At 37.0% G+C, this 16,577-nt stretch overlaps 1 protein-coding gene across 15 annotated transcripts in view; it reads left to right on the top strand.

Moving 5' to 3' along the window:
- Window positions 1-16,577, top strand: part of NAV3 (neuron navigator 3) — a 921,889-nt gene that overhangs the window by 834,436 nt on the left and 70,876 nt on the right. For 6 of the 15 annotated variants that reach the window (XM_082254072.1, XM_082254082.1, XM_082254080.1 and 3 more), the window contains 4 exons: window positions 723-834; window positions 3,879-4,003; window positions 6,582-6,602; window positions 10,480-10,652. In XM_082254072.1, coding sequence (XP_082110198.1) covers window positions 723-834; window positions 3,879-4,003; window positions 6,582-6,602; window positions 10,480-10,652 — 431 coding nt within the window. The remainder of the gene's footprint in view (window positions 1-722; window positions 835-3,878; window positions 4,004-6,581; window positions 6,603-10,479; window positions 10,653-16,577) is intronic. The other 9 variants (XM_082254071.1, XM_082254083.1, XM_082254078.1 and 6 more) reach the window with 3 other exon arrangements.

Here is a 16,577-nt window from a genome sequence, read left to right as displayed (position 1 = left end):
CTAAAGATGATGCACAAGAAAGCCCACAAACAGTTTGTTGAAGACAAGCAGACTAAGGACATGGATTACTGGAACCATGTCCAGTGGCCTGATGAGACCAAGATAAACGTATTTGGTTCAGATAGTGTCAAGCATGTGTCGCGGCAACCAGGTGAGGAGTAGAAAGACAAGGGTGGCTTGTCTACAGTCAAGCATGGTGGTGGGAGTGTCATCCTGTGAGGGGTGTACTCACTTTTGTGAAATAGTGTGTATATATATAGATGTATGTATGTATATATATGTATACAAATATTATGGTAAAACAACTACTATGCAACATAAACTCAGTTTTTTAGCATATTACAACAGAGTGCAATGAATATTTATATTGTTACATAGAGTTCTGTCTACTGGCTACTACAAAGAATCACATAGAATGACTGAACAGCATACCAACGTGTAGCCTCATCCTGCTATTACATAGATCAGTAAATATGCACTTAAGAATGATTGGATGTCCTTCCTGCTTTCCGACCACTTATTTGCAAGCCTATTTATAATTGCAGGAATATTACAAGGCTGCCCTTTCTCCTGCACTCTTATTTTGTCTGCTGTCACAGTACTTTCAGGCAAGAGGAGGTCACATACAAGCCATTGTTTAGTGATACTATATACATGTTTTGTTTTACAGCTTTATCTACTAAGACTGATTAAAAATTTTTTCATTAATTCTCTTGTTTTAGGAGTCAGAGCTCATTGAGCTTCGAGAGACAATAGATATGCTGAAGGCTCAGAATGCTGCAGCTCAGGCTGCAATCCAAGGGGCATTGAATGGTTCTGATCACAGTCATAAAGGTATCTGTTTTAATGCAATATTGTCTAAGAGAATTCATTTTTTAATGTAGCAGATATCAATCCAAAGAGGACAGGCAATCCACTGTGATATGTATTTATGTAATGGTGATTGATTTATATACTAGGGTAGTACTTACACTAGAATGGTGCAAAGGTGTGCTGTAGGCAGTTGCTACCAATCAGACATCTTCTTTCAGAAAAACTAAAGATAGCAGACAAATAATTACATTTATGATTGGTTGACACAAAAGCTTCGAACATAGATAGAAAGACACTTCATAGTGTAATACGTTCGGTATACAATGTATTAAAATCCAGAAAACTCACTCACCAAAGTTAAGATAAAATCTTGCATTTGCATCAATAATCCACAGGGGAATGTTTCCAAACTTTAAGATGGCCGATCTCCGTGCTTGGCATTGTCACGTGATTTAAATTGTTGGAGGGTGAACCCTAAGTCAAAGAAGTCGATTTTCCATAGTTTTCTATTTTGCCCTGTGTTACCTTAAACTGTTTACCTTATACATTTTTGTATTTGCAGTTTGTTTGAACAGTTCTTTTACCTATCTTTATGTCAGTGCATTTGGAATTACATCTCTTTATAAAAAGAACTGACATCTAACACTACCTTAATTTATTACTTTTACATCTACATGGATATTCTGACTCGGATCAGAGTGGAAATCTTCTGACATCCTTTCTGCTTAGCAGAATGAGCAAGGAAAGGAATATTGTGACATGAGAGTAGCAGATCTCTGATCCTTTTTATTTGAAGTATAAATCTGTCTAAAACTGATATTCCAGCTTTGGCTGAGCATCATTGGGTTGAACCAACCGTTTTTAAATCTTCTAGATTAATGTATCCAGTTGCTAATATTTTCTCAACCAAGGTTAATACCAACATATACCAAAATGAAATACCTTTTAGTCCTAGCTTGGCAAAGAAAACTTTTTTAACCTATCATTACAATGCAGTGAGTGGGTCAGGATAACTCTTTAGCCCCCTGCTGGCAGCAATCTGTAGATAAACATGGCCTGCTTGATTACTTGTACTAACCAAATGGTAATCTATATCTGTCTTTGACTGGTTTCAGCTGGCATTGTGTGCGGTTGCTACCTTTCAGACCCAGCTGTCATCAATAGCTCCAGTTCCACTAATGATCAAGAACTAATAATATTGATTACATGCAGGCAGGGAGGCCCCTTTCATGAAATAAGCCTTTAATCTGCAGAGAGTGCTGCATTTATATATATATATATATATATATATATATATATATATATATATATATGTATATATAAAATATCTCAAAAAAGTGAGTACACCCCTCACATTTTTGTAAATATTTTATTATACCTTTTCACGTGACAACACTGAAGAGATGACACTTTGCTACAATGTAAAGTAGTGAGTGTACAGCTTGTATAACAGTGTAAATTTGCTGTACCCTCAAAATAACTCCGCACACAGCCATTAATGTCTAAACATAACAAATTTTGTGTTATCGCTCTCACTGTCTAATACTGGTCACTGGAAGTTCAACATTGCACCTCATGGCAAAGAACTCCCTGAGGATCTGAAAAAAAGAGTTGTAGCTCTACATAAAGATGGCCTAGGCTATAAGAAGATTGCCAAGACCCTGAAACTGAGCTGCAGCAAGGTGGCCAAGACCATACAGCAGTTTAACAGGACAGGTTCCACTCAGAATAGGCCTCGCCATGGTCGACCAAAGAAATTGAGTGCATGTGCTCAGCATCATATCCAGAGGTTGTCTTTGGGAAATAGACGTATGAGTGCTGCCAGCTTTGCTGCAGAGTTAAAGGGGTGGGGGGGTCAGCCTGTCAGTGCTCAGACCATACGCTGCACAGTGCATCAAATCGATCTGCATGACTGTCGTCCCAGAAGGAAGCCTCTTCTAAAGATGATGCACAAGAAAGTCTGCAAACAGTTTGCTGAAGACAAGCAGACTAAGGACATGGATTACTGGAACCATGTCCTGTGGTCTGATGAGACCAAGATAAACGTATTTGGTTCAGATGGTGTCAAGCGTGTGTGGCGGCATCCAGGTGAGGAGTACAAAGACAAGTGTGTCTTGCCTACGGTCAAGCATGGTGGTGGGAGTGTCATGGTCTGGGGCTGCATGAGTGCTACCGGCACTGGGGAGCTAGAGTTCATTTAGGGAACCATGAATGCCAACATGTACTGTGACATACTGAAGCAGAGTGTGATCCCCTCCCTTCGGAGACTGGGCCGCAGGGAGGTATTCCAACTTAACGACCCCAAACACACCTCCAAGACGACCACTGCCTTGCTAAATAAGCTGAGTGTAAAGGTGATGGACTGGCCAAGCATGTCTCCAGACCTAAACCCTATTGAGCATCTGTGGGGCATCCTCAAACGGAAGGTGGAAGAGCGCAAGGTCTCTAACATCCACCAGCTCCATGATGTCCTCATGGAGGAGTGGAAGAGGACTCCAGTGGCAACTTGTGAAGCTCTGGTGAACTCCATGCCCAAGAGGTAGTGCTGGAAAATAATGGTGACCACACAAAATATTGACACTTTGGGCCAAATTTGGACATTATAACTTAGGGGTGTACTCACTTTTGTTGTTAGCGGTTTAGACATTAGTGGCTGTGTGTCGAGTTATTTTGAGGGGACAGCAAACTTACACTGTTATACAAGCTGTACACTCACTACTTTACATTGTAGCAAAGTGTCCTTTCTTCAGTGTTGTCACATGAAAAGATATAATAAAATATTTACAAAAATGTGAGGGATGTACTCACTTTTGTGAGATACTGTATATATATCATATTCTGTGCCTAAATTAAAAACCAGATCAGGTTTTTGTTAAAAAAATTTTTTAAAACAGTGCTGACCTGCACATCTGGCTCTAGTTACCTTTGATCAGGAAAGGGTAGACATCACAACCATGTAATTTTCTCTTTCTAGCTTACTTCTTTTTACAACTTTTCCTCTGTGAATTGAACTGATGTTATGTTTATAACGAAGACATTTATTGAATGTTGCATATATTTCTTAGCAGATATGAGGATCAAAAGACAACATTCTTCTGAAAGCGTTTCCAGTGTCAACAGTGCTGCAAGCCATTCTAGCATTGGTAGTGTTAATGATGCTGATTCCAAAAAAAAGAAGAAGAAAAATTGGGTAAGTATCTACTTTGTAGCATATAGGGCAGTTAAGGGAATTCATTATAGTAAAGTAAATTCATAGGGTGTTTGTGCAGTTCTAGATTTTTTTGAAATGTTTTAATATCTTTCAACAACATTTTTTTTTTTTTTTAGTACATATATCTTAATTTCCTGTTATAGGAAAAAAAAGCAAATTAGCCAAAAATATTAAAAACGAGACTTATTATAGATTGAGTTACTAGTGAATCCTCATAGTTACTTGCCCGCTTACCAATAATATAAAAAGTGGGGCTCTTTGGTCAACAGCCAGCATGCACAAAGAAATGGCAGACAGAAAGACAATCTGCCAAGAAAGGACAATATGGCTGAACCGCCGGGGCTATTTGTAGACCAAAAAAATTAGTTAACCACTTAAGCCCCGGAGGATTTGGCTGCTCGAAGACCAGGGCCTATTTTGCGATTCGGCACTGCGTGATTTTAACGGACAATTGCGCGGTCCTGCGACACTGCACCCAAATGAAATTGATGTCCTTTTTTTCCCACAAACAAGGCTTTCTTTTGGTGGTATTTGATCACCTGTGCGATTTTTACTCTTTGCACTATAAACAAAAAAGAGCGACAATTTAAAAAAAAAAAACAATATTTTTCACACTTTTAAATATAAAATTCTCAAAAAAAATGTAAAAATCAAAATTTTTTAACATTTTAGGCCAATTTGTTTTCTGCTACATATTTTTGGTAAAAAAAAAATCGCAATAAGCGGATTTTGATTTGTTTGCGCAAAAGTTATTGCATTTACTAACTACGGGAAAATTTGTACGTCATTTTTATTGTTTTTTTTTAACTAGTAATGGCGGCGATCTGGGATTTTTTTTTGCAGGACTGCGACATTGTGGCGGACAGATCGGACCCTTGACTGACATTTTTGACACTTTTGGGGGTACCAGTGACATTACTACAGTAATCAGTGCTATACATACGCACTGTTACTGTAAAAATTACACTGGCAGGGAAGGGGTTAACTTTATTAGTGATCAAGGGGTTAATCGTGTCCCTAGGGGCGTGATTCTAACTGTCAAGGGGCGTTGCTTGTGATGTAACCACAGAGACCTACGATCCTACATAGCAGGATCGTATAGTCTCTGCAGTTACACCAGGGAGAATGACAGGCGGCTTTGTTTACATTAGCTGCCTGCCTTTCTCCCTCTCCAGCGGGAGATTGCGAGTGGGCGGCGGACATATGTACTTGTGGTGGTCGGCAAGTGGGTAATAGATTATTTTTTTGGTCTACAAAAAGCAACAGTGGCTCAGCCATATAGTCCTTTTTTGGCAGATTGTCTTTCTGTCTGCCATTTTTTTGTGTAAAAAGAAAATTAGTCCTTGGATAAATAATGCTATACAGTAGAAATTGCAAATGTGCTAAGTGTCGAAGTACACTTAGTTTACATTAAATCTGGGATATGAGGTAGGTGGGTTTAGGAATAATCTTTCCTACATTTTCATATTCCATATTGGTTGGTACATGAGGGGCACCTGATTCTGCTAAAAAAAAAAAGGTAATAATAGTAATAATAATAATAATCAATTTGGTTGGATAGTTCCCTCTAGCTAGCCTAGATAAAAAGTAGCCCTGGGCAGGAACACTCTATCCCTTTTCGGCATTTACACTTTTCAAGTCCTAGTATTTATTATTGAATAGGATTTACCTTTAAACTGTATACTTATCTCAAAAGAAGAGCTTCATCTATGTTATAGTGGGGGGAGATTTACTACAATTGGTTAACACAGAATCGGATGCAGCTGTGCATAGTGACCAATCAGCTTATTACTTCAGCTTGTTTAGTTGAGCTTTGCCAAAAACAAAAAACCTAAACGCTGATGGTTACTATGCACAGTTGCATCAGATGTATATATATATTAATTCCATCTTCTGTTGTCATCTCTGGGTAATGCAGAGGAGACCAAATGTCAATAAGGAACACTCCAGTCCATTTTAAGTGAATTTTCTTGCTGGAAGGAGGATCCATCTTTTTGTATGTCTTTTTTTTGCAGTTCATTTGTAAAGGGTTAGAGGGGGCCCAAACATTATAAGTAGACTTTGCATTTTACTACAAAGTCTGCTTTAACTACTATGCCCTGTAGCTTTTCATACTAGTATTAGTGGTTGAGTAGTTAAAGCAAATTCAAATAATAGCTCTAGTACTCTTCATAACTTGTTTCATTACATACTTACTTGAAATCTAGAAGTACAAGAATTTTCTGATTTGTAAGCACATATTAGAACTGGATTTGCTTTTTAATCACTACTCCTTCTAAGGACTTCTATCCTAAGAACCCACAATATATATGCAAGCTGCACTTGTGAAACTGATATTTACAAGCTTATTGTTTTGATTTCTAATTCCATCTTTGGAATGTATTCAGATTTGTTGATTTGTTCTGACATACCTACCTTGTAGCTAGAAGAACTTTATGCATTATTTAGTCACAGGAGAGTTATGCTGCATGTATAAAGTGTGAAAAACTAGGTCTTATAGACACTGTTATCAGGTACTAACGTCATGTTATCCCATTCTATTTCTACTTATCACAAGGTGAACTTCAGTAAAAGTGAGGTGAATATAAAATCTTCACTGCCTTGGCATGCTGTTCTTTAACCAACCTGCCTGGCATGGATGCCCTAGCTTTGGCAATGCTTCAGTACCTGTCTTTTCCTGTATATTTTTCTAATGGCAATAATAATCGTGCATTGCATGTAGTTTAAGATCTTACTTCTAGCACACAGATGCATTATACACACATAGCAAGTACTGGCCAGAGAAAAGAGATTGGCATGAAATTATCCATCCACAAACCTCATTATAAGCCTCCTTGAAAGAAATAGCCTAGTGTGTTCCTTAATATTCCAGGGTCAATAGAAACTACATTTTCATTGTGGGTTTGAAATGCGGTCAATAACAGTTCTGTGATTAAGTACAATTTTGCTCTTGAATTTTGCTTAAAATCACCTAACTGATTGTCCTTCCTAAAATATTTACAACCTTTTCCTACTTCAAATTGTGCCCCCTTTTGCCTTGTCTGTTAATGGCACTGAAGTCTTCTCTGTAAGCAGAGTGAAGACAATATGGGAGGGGGTAATTAAATACAAAATCCTAAGCACAGTCAGAGTTATATCTAATAAATGATTTCATTGGCCAAACACAGGTGTACGCAGGTAGATGTCTACTTTGTAATTTTTCTGTGTGCTTTAGTATAAGGTTGTCTGAATAATGATATGGTATCATTATATACAGTATGTATATTAATGTACTGCAGAAGTAAACACATAGTGAGCTTACACTGAGCAGAAAATGCATGTATTAGGAGACGGGTGTGTCACTTTTAGTGGCAACTATTTGTAAATTAGATTATGGACTAATGTAACCAAAATCACATTTTATTTAAGCGTACTGTAAGAATAGTAAATCATTCCATGTTTTAGAAAGCAACAAAGTTAATATACTAATGAAATGTAGAAATAAAATAATAATAATAGTAACACAGTACATTAATATACTAATGAAATGTAGAAATAAAATAATAATAATAGTAACACAGTACATTGCTCTGTGTATTATGTATGTGTTCCTTATACAAAAACTTCCAAATTTTATCATAGGGTCATAGATCTCCCTATATGGTATTTCAATTTGTTTTTGGTAGATTTAGGGGAAGAAAACTATCTCTTTGGGTATTCACTCTTCTTCAGTTTCACACTGTGGTTCTCCATTTGCCAGGAATCTCTTATGCATGGCTTAATGTTTCAGATCTCCCTGCCTTTAAACTGTTATTTCTGTTAAGCTGCTGTCTGCATTTTTTTTTTATCTCTACAGGAAGAATAGTAAACACAAAACATTTAAAGGTCTTTTATGTTGCTAATGAATAGAATGTGTCAGTATAAAATGTTATTTTTATTTAGTTTAATGGATAAAAGCAGTAAAAAATGAGGAATGCATCAGCCAAGTAAATAAAACTGCATACCTTACCTATGTGTAGCATAAATGTATCCTAGAACCATTAGCTGAGGGCCATTGCCGAGTTTTTTCACTTGATGCTCCTTTCAGCTGTCATATTTTGGAGCATGCATTTTGCTGAAGATGGGAACTTGCTATAAAGAAAAAGGTTCAGTCTGCTCATTTCCTATCATCACCTCATGCGTTGAACAAATTATTTTAGTTATCTGTAGGCATTCTGTAGTCCTCATTCAGAAAATGCATCACGCATAGTGTGGTTGATTTACTAAAACTAGAGAGTATACAGTACAATTTGGTTCAGTTCTTCATAGAAACCAATCAGCTTCCAGTTTTCTTTTGTCAAAGCTTAATTGAACAAGCTGAAGTTAGAAGCTAATTGGCTACCATGCACAGCTGCACCAGATTTTGCCCTCTCCAGTTTTAGTAAAATCAACCCCACTGCTTCTGAAATGGGGCATGTAGCTATAGTAACTCCACCGATGCAAAGGTTGAAAAGAGGAAGGCGTTACTTTTATTTATTATATTTGCCCTTTGAAAGTCGAATCTACCCAAAAATAATATGTACCCTTTTAGGTGGACATTGTGATGGGTATTAACTAATGACTTCATAAGGTGCCAAATTGTATCTCTGTGTCGACTTTCTCATTTTCAGTGTACCACCAAAGAATACATAAAAATTCTGACTGCTAGAGCATAGAGTTAAGCCCTGTACACACGTACCGATTGTCGGCCATAAATATTCGGCCCTCGACCGATCGGCCGATTGTAGGCTTGTTAGTATGATGCTTCCGTCAGTGCATTTTCGGCAAAACAGAATCTGTCGTGCAGACTTTAAAATATTTGTTAGCCGTCACGAGAACGGCCGATTGTTCGCCAGTCAGTACAGAATTCGGCCGACAAACAGCAGATTAGCAAGACTGGGCATGCTCAGAGAAGAAAAAACACGGAAAGTTAACCATCACATGACATCACTTCTGCAGTCGGCTGTTGTTGGCCGACAAAATTAGTGTGCAGTCTTTACAAATTCGTAAGCCCCGTACACACGTACCGAATGTCGGCCGAACGATCGGCCGTCTTTTGTCCGGTGCTGTCCTGTCGGCTGAAAAGTGCTAAAGATTGCACACGAATTTTGTTGGCCAACAACAGCCGACTGCAGAAGTGATGTCATGTGATGGTTACCTTTCCGTGTGTTTTTTCTTCTCTGAACATGACCAGTCTTGCTAATCTGCTGTTTGTCGGCCGAATTCTGTACTTACTGGCGAACAATCGGCCGTTCTGGTGACGGCCAACAAATATTTTAAAGTCTGCACGACAGATTCTGTTCGGCCGAAAATGCGCTGTCGGCTGTCGGAAGCATCATACTAACAAGCCTACAATCGGCCGATCGGTCGGCGGCCGAATACAATCGGTACGTGTGTACGGAGCTTTAGTTTGAATGCTGTCCCTGTCTCCAACACATGACAACACTTGGTGCCTGAGTGACCTATTGGCAATTTGTTGAAAAAAAAATGCTCCACCAGTAGTCCACCTGTGTGATCCATTAAGTTCATTTTTTGCTTTTTATTTGAACTACCTCTACTCCAAAGTGAACTGTTAAAAGGGTTCTCCTTACCCTTTGTTGATGAAGCAAGTCCTCATAATCAAGGTATTTGCTGGAATAAGGGGTCTATATAATTGTGTTTGATTATGCATTGTAATCATTTATATCTATTTATTGATATAGAGATGGGGTCTGTTTTCGTGATTCATTTTTTTTTATGTTTTGGGGACTAGCATATAAATTTATCAATCAAGTTGAAAATCATTCATGGTAGGTATTTTATTTAATTATAAACACGTCACTCTTTAAAACAACATGCTATGCCAAATTTGGCCTACTTAAATGAAGATTTTGGTCTTGATCAGGGTTTATTTCTGTCATTTTTTAGAACCTAGTATTAAGAGCCTGTTTTAATTACATGTTTATGTTGACAAAGGCATAAACCTTTGTCCATGAGTTTTCCCACATTACCTGACTGGTGTTGTCACTCTCAGAAGTATTTGGTCCATCTGACACCTAATGAAGGATGGGAAAGAATCAGTTTACATGGTAGATGAGAAATACTCCCAACTATTGGAGAATATGCTTTGTCTTGTTTAAATTTCAGTTCAGGTGAAAAAATGCTTCAGATTCAAATGTTTCATTTGGCAACACTATTATAAAAAAAAATAAAAAAAAAAATATATATACTGCTAGGTTAATTAGCTGATGGACAAACTTGATAATGGTGGTTAGGAAAATTAGTTAGTAAACTTCTCTAGAGCAGGGGCTGACATCAATTCTACTAAACCCTCTGTTTACTGCTATATAAATACAGAGCATGATACAAGTATAGATACAGATTTTACATTTTATCATGTAAATATTATAATACAAAAGGCAATCATTTCGTTTTTTACTTCTTTAAAAGTTTTAAATTGTTTACCTTCTCTTTTGTAGCTGAGAAGTTCTTTCAAGCAAGCCTTTGGGAAGAAAAAATCCAACAAACCTCCATCTTCCCACTCAGATATTGAGGAACTTACAGATTCATCTGTCCCTTCCTCCCCAAAACTGCAGCATACATCAGAAGATTCAAGTTCCTTTATCTTGAACCAGTCACAGTCCAACTCAGAGTAAGTGCCTAGTATGTCATATAATTTGCAAATGTTAAATATTTTAATTGCAACAGGACTTAAAACCTGGAAGAAAGGAATGAGTATGCTCGATACTTACTTTCATTTTGTACACAAAAAAAAAGACAGTTTGAATCTAAAAATGATAATATGATTCTATTCATATAAAAAAGATACAATATTTAAAAGAGAAATAGAAAGTCAAAAATAACGACACACTGCCACTCATTCCACCAACAATAGAGTGGATGGAGAGTGTAAACAGATGAGACTTTGGTTGTACCTCATGGAGCAAAATACCATTTCTTTATCTCATATTTGCCATTTAGGGGACAGGTTTATTGTTTTTGCGTTTTTTGTTTGTATTTTTTGTATACTAATATATGTGTCTAGAGCACTAACAATTTTTGTTCATTCATGGATGATATTTATTTCCTAGTGTGGCTTGTCCTCCTTTATTTGTCATGTGGCATCGATCTTGAAGAAGTGAATACATTTTAAAACTCCACGATTATAGACACCATATACTATAACTTAAGATGATTTTCAAAAAACAGTAATAGATGGACACACTTTATATTCATGGGTTGTATTTGATATAATTTTGGTTATAATTTTGCTCTATGAGGTACAACTAAAGGCCAATTTAATCACACCCTCCTTCCACCCTAGTTTTGGTGGATTGAGTGGTAGTGTCTTCTTCCTATTTGTAATACCTTACCAAGTAAGCCCTAAAATTTGTATCTTCTATACATTAAATGGGCTCTGTCATGAGAAAACCATGGAGGTGGCCTTTACTGAACTTTGCTTTGAGAATATTCTTTCCATGAATGTCATGATGATGCTTTGGCTGTAATGCTGCCTGAGTCACCAACTTGGATCAAGAACAGAGATAAGAAAATGATCACCCTTATTTAAAGCATGCACGTTACATGTGATTCACAAGCACATAAGGCAGACACATCCAGTTAACTATCATTTGGAAAAACGAGAATAGAAAAATGACAGCTCGTATACTTTCCTCATGTAGAGTCACTTTAACAAAAACAGATTCGATTTTGCAATGTTTTTGTGTCCTAGGTAGATTTTCAGAAAAGTGCAGAATTAAAAAACATGTATACTCACAAGCTATGCAAACGTTGCATTCAAGAAGTGGTCTCGCTTGCAGAATGGAGTAGTCTTTGAAGCATGTCATTTGTCCCCACTTGTGTACTGCCATGCATATACATATTATATTTCATCGCATGTGTATGTGTTTAAAGTCACATTTTGTTACCATTACTTTTTTTTTATCATTGTAAATACATATGTCTGTCTGTTGTATGACTTCAGGTCCTCTTTAGCCTGGGTACCAAAGAAACGGCAAAATGGCCGGGTGACCTACAAGCATAGATCTCGGTAAACAGTAGTGTGATGCATGTTATTGAAATGGTGTGCCAGAACAGGAAGATTGCATGGAATTATGCACTAAAAACAGTCTCTGACACACTGACTGTAAGCTTAAACAGAAAAGTAACATAATTATATACTTTTTTTTTGCCAGAGTATATTCATTGGTTATAATTTTATATGTCTGGGGAAATTACCACATTTTTAAATTCAGTAGGGAAGATCAGTGTTAGATTTTGACCTATATTTTTCCCAAAAGATTTAAAAAAACATGAATATTACCCTTGATATTTTCTCTGTCCTGTAACTAAATGTTTGCTAAACTGCCACAACTATTCCTATATTTTTTCTTTACTTATTTGGTAAATTATTATCTAGCCATTTTCTTCTTTATGTCTTATTAAAGCAGTAGAGAACACCATAAGTGTATTTAAGCTACATTCTCTACAATCTGCTGTGCATTTAATAGCTTATATCCCCAATAATCCCCAGCAAGAAAATTTAAATTTGCATTACTTCCTGTTGGAAGATTGGTGAAGGTGTAACCCATGTGTGTTCATCTAGTTACATTTTTGCAGTTTTAAAAATAGACCTACTTGGACTTTTACTTGGAATGCCAGCCACAACTCTGAAACCTTTTGGAATGATAGGGCAGAGCTAAGGAGTAATGAAAAAAGTAAAGAAGATTGGTGACCTGCCTGTTAAAAAAGGAATACTCTCTTTATTCTTTACATGACACCCATTCACAGTGAAGTTTATATGTGAATGTCACTTGTGTGTAATTGTGCTGCACAATTGATTTCACTTGGAATTCATTCTTAAAAACTCACATCTGTTTACCACCACATGATATTTCCTGATATCCCCTATCACTGCACTATTAATCTACAAGACACTTACTGCTTACACACCTTGCATTATATTTCTCTCTCCTCTCCTTTTGCATTGTTAGCTCTTTTACTAGAACTCATTTTATGTATTTTGTGTTTTGCAGTGTTGTTGTCAAATACATATATACCTCAGTTTGTACAGTGCTCTGGAAGATTCTGGTGCTAAATAAACACATAATAATGATTCATATATTAAACATTTAGTCTTAATCGACTATACAAATGGGTCCCTATAATTTTAAAGTAAAATTCTATTATTTAAATTGTACCCATGAGGATAGAAATACAGAAGATTTCCTATGGTTCATGGAAACTTGAGGTGGGCTTCAGTAGGTGTGACCTATCTAAAGTGGGCACAGCATATTAGACACGATGAATTTTCTTAGTCTAACAATTGAGAAACAGTTGGTATGGTCCCGAATTATATAATCACCATGACAGCAAATAATCATTTATTTAAGGTGTTTACAAAAAAAAATCAAAACCAGTGCAACACAGTATTTATCCCTAACTCATACAAGGCTGCAAAGCATGTTTGTCTGTTTGTCAGCTTAAAAAAAGTGCCAATAATAATGGATGCTAAGAAATTTGATTTGGGCATGTGGACCTCAAAAGCCTCTGATCAGGAAAGGAATCAACCAATGTGGCTTAATCATAATAAGTTGTGAGCATGATTAAAACAGAGCCAGATTTCTTAACAATATGATAAACAGATTTGTTTTCTTCTTTTTGGAAACTAAGGTAGCTTATATTTCCTCACTCTCCTGTTGGAAAAGTGTGGCTATATTTTGCTATTTGTTCCATTTATGATGATTCTAATATGATATCTCAAAGCAAGATACAAAGCATGGCCATTTACAAATTAAAAAAAATTTTTTTTAATTTTGTATGTGACAATACAAAAACAAACCAAACATATGAAAACCAAGAACTATCATGTAGACATACAATAAATGGTCAAATACAGCTAAGAGGAAAAGGTGAAGAAGGAGATCAAAAGGCTTTGGTACATTTTTTATTTTGGAAACATCATGTAGGCTTTCTGAAACTGACCTTATGTCTACATTAAAGTGACATTGGTAAAAAAAAAAAAAAAAAAAAATATATATATATATATATATATATATATATATATATATATATATATATATACATTTCCAAGTATGTATTCAAAATGTACCTTATATTGCTCCCAGGCTATTTCAAATCTCCAAATTCCTTTTTTTAGCTGTCTTGATCCAACTTTCTGTTAAAGGGTGGCTACTTCCATTCTCCACTGTACTGTATGTAGGAGCAGTCATTTTTTAAATGGTAATTTTCCTAATGGTTTGTTGCCACATACCATCACAAGTGGGCTTGCTTTGATGTGCGGCTTAAGGGGTATCCATACTCCTAGTAATCAAGTCCGTAATTTTTAAATGTCATTGAACTCAGCTGAAAATATCTGTCCCTTTTTTAAATTAAAGATCCTTATCCTGGCATGTTATCTTTGTAATAGAAGCCTCACTTTGTGAAATAAGCTTGTTAAACAGTAATTGTGGGCATCATTCACATTAGAGCCACTGCAGATGCACCAGAAATACAGAGCGGAACTCGGCTGCCTTGCAGTTACTCTGAGCAGAGCAAGTGTGGTGGTGAAAAGTGTGGGAGTCTAATTTTCTATGCAGAATGCTCAAACTAGACACTGCATAGTGATTATGGAACTGGACAGTCGTTAAAAAACCAAACAGGGGACAACCGTGCAGTCCTTGCCGATGTTTTTTTTTTTTGGCATCCGTCTCCTGGCTTCAGTATTTAGTCCTTGGAACAAACATGCAGCCAGAGCCATCCGAAAAGTTTAAGCTACTATCTTACAGGCCTAATTCGGTATAAATCTGGCTATGGTAGGTGATATATATATATATATATATATATATATATATATATATATATATATATATATATATATATATATAAATAAACAGCTGCTGTGCACTGTGTTCTGATACAAAACACTTTAACATGCACTAAACTAGTAGTGAAGCCCTCCAGTGTTACTATAGTACATGTAATTGTATCACAATGTTCTGAAGTGAATAAAATCACTGTTATGTGATTCAAACAAACAGTCCAAAGAAGAAAATAGCAGTTTTGATAGTCCCACAGCCATAATGGAAGAAAGAGTCTTTGGGTAAGCCTGGTGACACCTAACACTTACAGACCTATAGAAAGGGAGGCCAGGATCAGTATTACAGCCCTGGAGCATGCACCTATGAAAGTAAGGCAGCCCATAAATTAGTTTGTTTTTTCATTCAGCTAGCGGGTTGAACAAAAAACTAACCCGATGGGGCACATTCAAGGTGGATGAGAAACTCCTCCCACTGATCCATTGTATTCTGACAGCAGAGATATTTCCCCACTGTCAGAATACATTGATCAGTGCTACCAGCTATATCAAGTGGCAAAAATCTGACATGGTGATTGTACAGAAGGGGATTGGTAGTTTGACTACTGTGCAATCTCCCTGGCAATACATGGATCGAAATTTGACAGCAGAACCAACCCAATTTTGATCCATGTATGGCTGGCTTTAGTCAACAATGATAATTATCATAATCCATTTCACTCAGATTACCTTTAAAAAGGAGTTTACAAACATATGCAACCAGAGCAATTTAAAATGGCTAATCAATAATTTTATGTTTCTAGCAACCAGTACTCAGTTTTAGACCAGATTTTCTTGAAACCTTACCTACCCTCTCCTTTCCTTACCTCTCCCTTGCCTCCCTCTCCTTCTCTAGAAGTCTGGGCATGGCTTGAGATTGCAATACATATACATAGATCCCTCATTATATATTTACGTTAACAGTGTAAAGTACTTTGTCTTTAAAGAGATACAGTATCTCAAAAAGTCAGTACACCCCTCACATTTTTGTAAATATTTTATTCTTTCATGTGACAACACTGAAGAAATGACACTTTGCTACAATGTAAAGTAGGGCGTGTACAGCTTGTATAACATTGTATAACATTGTAAATTTGCTGTCCCCTCAAAATAACTCAACACACAGCCATTAATGTCTAAACTGCTGGCAACAAAAATGTGACAATGTCCAAATTGGGCCCAAAGTGTGAATATTTTATGTGGCCACCATTATTTTCTAGCACTGCCTTAACCCTCTTGGGCATGGAGTTCACCAGAGCTTCACAGGTTGCCACTGGAGTCCTCCTCCACTCCTCCATGAAGACATCTCGGAGCTGGTGGATGTTATAGACCTTGCGCTCCTCCAACTTCCGTTTGAGGATGCCCCACAGATGCTCAATAGGGTTTACGTCTGGGGACATGCTTGGCCAGTCCATCACCTTTACCCTTAGCTTCTTTAGCAAGGCAGTGGTCATCTTGGAGGTGTGTTTGGGGTCGTTATCATGTTGGAATACTGCCCTGCGGCCCAGTCTCCGAAGGGAGGGGGATCATCCTCAGCTTCAGTATGTTACAGTACATGTTGGCATTCATGGTTCCCTCAATGAACTGTAGCTCCCCAGTGCCAGCAGCACTCATGCAACCCCAGACCATGACACTTTCACCACCATGCTTGACTGTAGGAAAGACACACTTGTCTTTGTATTCCTCCCCTGGTTGCTACCACACACGCTTGACACCATCTGA

Source organism: Pelophylax lessonae, assembly GCF_965119305.1.
Source record: "Pelophylax lessonae genome assembly, chromosome: 4".
NCBI classification, from domain to species: domain Eukaryota; kingdom Metazoa; phylum Chordata; class Amphibia; order Anura; family Ranidae; genus Pelophylax; species Pelophylax lessonae.
This window is presented reverse-complemented; position numbering and strand designations above follow the sequence as displayed.